The sequence below is a fragment of the Chenopodium album genome, chromosome 5, assembly GCF_948465745.1.
Source record: "Chenopodium album chromosome 5, dcCheAlbu1.1, whole genome shotgun sequence".
NCBI classification, from domain to species: domain Eukaryota; kingdom Viridiplantae; phylum Streptophyta; class Magnoliopsida; order Caryophyllales; family Amaranthaceae; genus Chenopodium; species Chenopodium album.
In genome coordinates, this window is record NC_137838.1 from 64,715,836 (window position 1) to 64,723,798 (window position 7,963).

The 7,963-nt window shown below is 32.4% G+C and overlaps 1 protein-coding gene and 2 long non-coding RNA genes across 3 annotated transcripts in view; 1 reads left to right on the top strand and 2 right to left on the bottom strand.

Moving 5' to 3' along the window:
* LOC145632167 (uncharacterized) overlaps window positions 1-7,429 on the top strand; it is a 91,809-nt gene extending 84,380 nt beyond the window's left edge. Inside the window, exons 3-4 of the mRNA XM_081684470.1 lie at window positions 6,738-6,757; window positions 6,902-7,429. Coding sequence (XP_081540596.1) covers window positions 6,738-6,757; window positions 6,902-7,402 — 521 coding nt within the window. The 3' untranslated portion in view covers window positions 7,403-7,429. The remainder of the gene's footprint in view (window positions 1-6,737; window positions 6,758-6,901) is intronic.
* LOC145630861 (uncharacterized) lies at window positions 1,687-4,319 on the bottom strand. The gene is made up of 2 exons (XR_014112288.1): window positions 3,125-4,319; window positions 1,687-2,225 (listed from the first exon to the last, which is right to left on the bottom strand). It is a non-coding gene; the product is annotated as an uncharacterized LOC145630861 (long non-coding RNA).
* LOC145630862 (uncharacterized) lies at window positions 4,832-6,145 on the bottom strand. Its single transcript, XR_014112289.1, has 3 exons — window positions 5,961-6,145; window positions 5,620-5,801; window positions 4,832-5,272 (listed from the first exon to the last, which is right to left on the bottom strand). It is a non-coding gene; the product is annotated as an uncharacterized LOC145630862 (long non-coding RNA).
* Window positions 7,430-7,963: the final 534 nt, after the last annotated feature.

Below are 7,963 nucleotides of genomic sequence, written 5' to 3' on the forward strand. Positions count from 1 at the left end.
CTCTATCTCACTCTCTTTTTCCCAACTCATCTTTTTTATTCTCTCTTTCTCATAAATCCTCTTTCCCATCTCTTGGCTCCTCTCTCCCATCTCTTGGCTCTTCTTACCCAGCCCTTCTCTGTCTATCCCCTAACATGTTCTTTAATTTACTCTTAGCTCATGTCCAACCTTTTCTCTTTCTATTTTATTTTAACTTTTCTCTCTTTCATAGCACGCTTCTCTTTTAGCCCATCTCCCCTCTCCCCTTCTCGTGACCGTTGCCTTCTCTCTCTTTAGCACCTTCATATCTCAACCCCCTCTATCTTTCTTTCTCTTTTGACATTGTCATTCGGTCTATCTATCTATTCTTTCTCTTTCTCTTGGCCTCTTTTTCTTTCCCAACCCTTTTCTCTCTCTCTCTTCCATCACTTTTTATTCCTGGCTCCCTCTGTTTTTTTCTCTCTACCCCTCTCTTCCTTTCCCATCCCCCCCCCCTCTTTTTTTTCCTCTCCATCTCCTCCTATTTCTTCCTCTCTCTATCTCTCTTTCTCTCCTCTCTCGAGTCTCTTCCACTCCTTCTCCCCCTTCCTATCTGTTACCCTTTATCTTCCTAAAGTTATCTATAACTATGATTGTATTAACATAAAAAAAAACATTTAGTCATGAATCTAACATGATTTTTTATCAGAATCTTGAAAATTTTAGGCCTTGTTCTGTTGACCTTATTTTCACTTATTTCAAGAAAAATAAGTTCATATAATGGTTAATAAATTTAGATAAGATAAATTCATAAAAAATAAGTTTAAATGAGTTGTGATAAGAGCTTATCAGGGTTACCCAAGTTCAATTTATTACTAAAATAAGTTTTAATAAGGGTTAATGAGTTCAGATAAAATCAGATAACTTCATATAAGTAAAAATCAAGTGCCCGTAAAAAAAATAAAAATAAAAAAAACTCAAGTGAATAGAACGCACTCTTATTCTAAAGGTGTTAATAAATTAGATGTCTCAATTGTCACAAAATCACGCTGTTTAATTAATAACATTTACTAATTATTTAAAAAAAGTGTGTCCAAATATAGTTGTCAAAATCTAGTCCCCCTATCTTGCTATTTCTTTTTTGTTTTTCCCTCCCTTTAGTTTTCTCGTTATTTCACTCATCTTTTGTAATTTTGACTACTTTAAAATGTAGTGTCATCTTCTCCTTAATGACACTCTAATAAGTATTCTTAATAAGTAATCTCTCTCTCTCTCTCCCTCCCTCCCTCCTTTTCAATGGGTTATTTTTGGGTGTGTTCACCTCTATCCTCTCATCTACAGTTCTACGTTCTCAATTTTGAGTATCTCTTACTCCTACCTTGAATTTTGTTTAAGTTTTCATTTCCTTGTACTACTTGTTACGGAGAAAAAGTAACAATTTTGCAACTACATTCTTTCATCAAAAACCAATCAGTTCTACATAATGTTCTTAGCACACACATATTGAGATTCATCCAACAAAACAATGAACAACTACAAAAAAAAAAAAAAAAAAAAAAAAAAAAAAAAAAAAAAAAAAAAAATTGAAGTTACATGGTTTGTATGGTTATTTAACTTGTTTGTTGGTTGGTTATATTTAATTATTTATGCTATTTGGCCAATTCATCTATTGCTATATAGAAAAATGTGTTCGCACATAACGAAATTGAAAATGTACATTCATACAAATGGAAAAACATAGCCACTAATTACGATTAATGTTAAATTCTTAGAATATCCATTTGAGTAACATCAAATGCAAGAAACTATTCAAGGACATTTTAAAGCTATCTTAAGCTAAAACACTGAAATGAATTGCCTACTTATCTTCACCAAAAAAAAAAATAAATAAATAAAATAAAATAAAAAAGTGGCAAAAATTATCCAGTATCCATAATTTATTATTAAAAGTTTAACACCCAACAAAACCAATCAATTGTTTCCACCAGCATATACTCGACCTAGACCTCGACCTTCTTTTGATGAGTTGAAAAATGCAAACATAAGATATTGATTATTAATCCTTTCACTGGAAGGGGATCAGGAATGAGACACAGTCACAAAGTTCTCTAATACTCTATTGAATGATGTGTATTACTTTGATTTGAGCTGCTTCATGAACTATATCAAATTCCTTTCCCCTAAGTCTTCGTAAAGTAGACTCACAGCCTTTTTCATGACCAACCTTCACTTGCATTGAACTTGGGTAGCTACTATCTTCTTGACCTCTTTTGAAGTCCCATCATATAACAAAAGCAAAAATAGTATAAGTAAAAATATCAATAATGCTGAAAAAACTCAATTCTGCAGTGATTGATTCAGCTTCCTATTCCTCCATTAAAATTATTGAGACATTAAATTAAATATCATAATTTTATAGTAAGGTATTTTCTAAAAATTCACCCATGATAGTTTATAAGAAATCATATGCCACTCATCTCCTACTTAGTTGCCCTCTAAAGAAAAATACATCAGTACACGAGAATGGACTCAACGATCCACAATGGAGGCTATATTATTAAAGTAAATAAATTACAATGTAATCAAACATATTTTTTAGTCCAAACTTTAGCAAATTACTTAGCAAAAGAATCATGTTATCTACGACACTAAAAATACCAATCTTTTGAGCTATCTTAACAGATTTAATAATATTCAGACAACACTATAAATTCGCTTATTATAGCTCACAAATAACAATTTTCAGCCATATTATAAGCATGTACAAATTCTCAATTCATTGTAATGCTTATGTTAGCTACCGATCAATAAAGTATGAGTAATAGTTTTCCCAAATACTCACTAATACTCGCATCAAAATAGAGAAACTCAAATCAAAATAAACATGGATAATCAAGAAATCAAAAGTGAACCAGATTTAACTATGAGCATTTTGGATTAAATTGCACAACTAAACTCATTTTTTCCCCTCTACAGAATTCCAACAATACCTATAAATAAACAAAACCCAAATCTCAAAATTCAAATTCATCAAAATAAACACCAAAAAAAATAAACACCAAAAAAAAACCTGAGAAATAGAGTAAACATAAATGAACCAAAAAGATATTTGCCAAAGAATAAAAGGATACTAAAAAGGGAAGGCATTGGAGATCGAAGAACTCACTTAATGCTGCTCTTTCGCTAGCCATTAACCTTTTCACTTCAGATCCCATTCAATCTCCCCATTTCCCCTGTTACTCTCTTCACGAACAAAACAAAAATAATTTTTTTTTTTTAAAAAAAAAAAAGTCAAAATGGGATTTTTACATGAGGTTAAATATCCACAATATAAACTTAAATTATAAGATCAAAAGAAGGTTTGTTACTCTATTCTAGATGAATTAAGAACCCTCTTTGTCTTATAATCATAAGAAAAATTTGTTTAATTTTGCAAGCATTCTATCTTCCCATATTTATTAAAAACATGGCAACATTATTATAGTAATTTGGGGCTTATAAAAAAAACTGAAAATTTACTGAGGAGCAACAATTCCAGGATGGTAATAATGAGTGTTCTCGACTCTTCCAATAGTTGGAGCTGATATTCCAGCAGACTTCATATAAAAAATAATCAATTAGATATTGAATGATCTAAATCAAATATATAAATAAATAAAACCCTAGCTTTATGATGCATGGGAATATAATCCCAATTTTTTTACCAAACTGAATCGAAACCACCCCAAAATTCTGAAATAATTTGTCACCCTCCATTTCTGCATAGATAGAAATTAAAGCATCGTTCATAATCAAGGTACAAGAAATATAACGAAAAAAAAGGAAATGAACAAAACCTTAAAAATAGAAACAATAGCACCCAACCAATCTTCATGATGAAACAATGAAGGAAGAAACCGAGTTAATTATTACAGCCTAAATGTTCAGAAATTTGTAAGTAAGGAGGTTTCTCTCCTTGGGCCCTCAAACCACCATAAATACCGGCAGCCTTGAATCCCTTCGCAGCTGTACCTCCCCCAGAAATCTACAAAAGAAACTAAACACTGAGATTTCAAGCTTTTCTTTCTTCATTTCAGATATGAAAATAGACAACTGAATCTGTCTCGCTATCCTTTTAACTCAATATTCAGGATCAGCATGACCTAATTCGCTAACCCCACTCCCCCAACCCCCTCAAAAACTACGATCATAGACATGGGAATTGGTACAATGAAGCACTTAAGAACTTATAAAATAGTGACACTTTTGAACAAATAATATAAATAGTAAACTGCATTTATGTACCATTCCATGTGCTGCAAATTAGATAACATTGTTCAGGATAAACAAGAAAACACAAATATGATTCGGAAATTAGTAACCTGCTGCCAAACTGAGCAACCTAATTATTAGCTTACTCTTATAATAATCTTACAATTGAGAAATTATCAAGACCTTTTTGTTGTTGAATCCTGGAAGTTTGACAGGAATGTGATGGAAACAAAATGACATTGTTGAACAAATTTGGACTTGCTGCATTTTCAGAAAATGTGCAAACTTTTAGAGTTTTTCATATTAAATTCAATCTATAATACTAGAAAAGTGAGGAATGCAAAAAAAAATTAATAAAAAAGGAAAAACTTAAACATTCTTGAGTGTCTTAGAGCTAAACAACCCATAAATTAAGGAACTGATACAAATCAACAAGACAATAATCAACATACTAATTCATTCAATTCACTCACTAATTCACCAAACCCTCAAACATCAAGAATCAACACCCTCAAACATCAAGAATCAACACCCTCAAACATCACCTATAGCATCTCATGTCTAAAAGCAAGCTCACTAGCAGATAACCACTGATTTCAAGGCAATGGCAAACTGGCAGAATAAAACAATAATTACCATAATATGCTAAATATAGAAAGCTACTGCTACAGAATCAAGGCAGCAATTTGGTTCCATTGCTAAACTCCAATGATAAAAACTTACACTTCTGGTAAATGTCCATGCTACAAACAGTACAAAAATCTACCTAAACCCCTTAAAATCTCAATCAATAAATGAAAATTTATAGAACCTACTTAGTTAATCCTTTAAATTTAGCAAAAATTGATCAATGTTAGAGACATAATCAAGGATAAATCATCAATGAACCAACAGAAATTGAAATTAGTTTTTCACAAAACAAAACAAAACCAAAAAAAAAAATTAAACAAATTAAAAACAAAAATTCAAATTTTAGAGCATATACCAGCATCAATAACAGCATCCCAATCTGTAGTAATTCCATCTTTCAGAAACTGCTACTGCAGATAAACCTGTGAGATCGCTAGCAATACTAACAGAAGAAGGGTTGAAAATTGAACCAATAAGAACAAGAAAGAGAAAGGAAACAGATATTGTATACACAACACATCAATATTTCCATTAAACTGCAGAATTGTTCTCAAATATCCAAAAGAAATCCAAATATTCCTAATAAACTGCAGAAATTTACTCAAATATCCAAAATACATCCAAACCCCTAAGAATCTTAGTATACATCAAAATTCTCCTGGGTCCATCTTCCTCCTTGCAAAAATTAAATTTTTAACATCTAAAACACCCATATAACGTAAAATAGTGAAATTAATAATCAAAGAAAGTCAATATCTTGAAAACTTATAAGACTAATACCTTAATTTTGGTGGGGTTGAATCAAAGATCCAAAGTAATCTCCTCTTTCTGGAAAAATACTGAAGAAAATAATGAGTGACCCGAATAGCAACAACCCATGCTCCGAACATCAATTCGTGGGATCAAAGTTGCGGCAGAGCTTCTTCCTTGCTTGGTTTCTTCTGGAACATTCCTCCGAACATCTTTGTTTTAGGAAACCATTTGAAATCAAATTCAATAAAAAAAAAAACTACATGAAAGCCTAGAAATAAATAAAGCAACCTTCATATAAAAGGTAAAATCTAATCGAGGAGGTGAACATCGATGTATTGAACCAATTAAAACAAGAAAGATAAATGAACCTTAGCAACCGCGTCGCCAAAACCGATGAAATTGAAACACTGAGAAGAATCGAAGCCCATCGCCATGGTTTTTCAAGGATGATCGGTGGTTTTGAGCTCATCTCCATCATTGTTGAAGGAGGACATATTTTCTCTCTCTAGGTTTCTCTCTCCTTGTTTTCCAATAAGAATTCTGAGCTTTTTTTTTTTGAGATGAGAAGGAGGAAAGAGAATGAAGTCGGTGAGAAAGCAGTCAATTAGTCAAATCACTCAAGCATCAACCAATTAGAATAAAGGGCAATTTCGGAATTCCATTAATTTCGGGGGTGTAAGTGTAATATCTCTAAAAGTTACTGTTGCTAACTTCCCATTTTTATTATGGGTTAATGATATTATATTGTTGTAACGACTATTACTATTAAAGCCCGAAATAACCCGAAGAAGCCCGACAAGTCCAAATGGGACGGGTTTGGGCAACAAGTTTTGGCCCAATGGCCGGCCCGACCCGGATCAGCCCGACTACGTGGCCCGGTCCGAACCCGGCTCGGCCCGACATTTGATCAGGTCTCAATGTCTCATCAAACTCTCAACCCCTCATCAAACTGAACCTAAAACTCTCAGCTCTCTCTAACCTTTCATTATTACGCCACCCTCATCCTCACTCTTACCCTCTTTAAAAGTACTTTTTCTCTCTCTTTAATCTCCTACCTCTTAATTCTCTAGCAAGTAAAGGTTGACATATCTGCTTAGTTTCGATATTTCAAGAGATTATTCTTATTTTGTAATTTATGGCTGAAGATGATGTTTACTCGGAGAAGGTATGTTCCAGATCTGGATATAACTTTATGTTGTCTTGATTATTTGAATTAACAATTTGCGGAAATTTGGCATTGGGATTAAATCTGAATAAGAATGGATGGATTTCGATCATTAATGGTATGGTGTTTATTTGTGTGTTACAGATGGATGCTGATAAGCACAAGACTAGTACTTTATCAACCTTAAAGACACAATCTGACATCATTCACCCATGTTTTGCTTTAAAGTTGGCTAGATCTGCTGGCTGTCTTACTGAATTATTTGAATCAGAAGAGACTGCTTACCTTGCCGAATACGACTCTCTCTCCAAACAAATTTCTAAGCAAATTGAAATTAATGACAAGGATCAATTTGCATCTTTCATCGTTCAAAATTATTACAAACTTAAGGCTTTCAATGCATCCGAAGTGTTGGCGCGCCTTTGCAAAAAATGTGCTACTGCTTGTGTTGCTGCATTTCTTGATTCTCAACTCCGCATTTATGTTGATTTAAATGACTTTCATCATTATGCTATGTCGCCGGAACGCCTGCCATTGGAACACGCTGCTCGTGGGTTATCTTATAGCCTTACTCACCTTCTTATATGCCGCGGAGCTATCCCCAACGACAAAATGCTCGAGGAAGCACTGTCCTCCTTTAGGTAATGAGTTTTTTTTTTTTTTTTTTTTGTTGTTGTTGTTGTTGTTGTTGTTGTTGTTGTTGTTGAAAGAATTTATAATTATGAGTTTGATGTTATCTTTATAAATCAGAAATTTGTTTAAATATCAGGGCTTGTTTGGCATTGTTTTTTGTTTTCAATTTTGTGTTTTTTTGAAAACTAAAAACCAAAAAAAGAAACAAGAAAAAGGTGTTTCCACTTTTTGGTTGTCAGTTTTCAAAATTATCATAATTTTAATAAATTTGATTAATTTTTTATTCATTACATGATATATATCATATGATTTTAAAAAACAAAAAACCAAAAAACAGAAAACCAAAGTGATGCCAAACGAACCCTGATTATCAACTAAAATTAAATTGGACGCATGCAAATTTGTTATATAATTCAATAAGAATACCACCGAATAAATTAACAAAGTGAGTATATTTTTTTAAGCATTTTATGGTTTAGTCATAATTTTTCGGAGTATTCACACTACATTTTAATGACTCTAAATGTTTTACTATTGGATAGATATGCCTGAGGCTTCATCTCTTTAACTTAT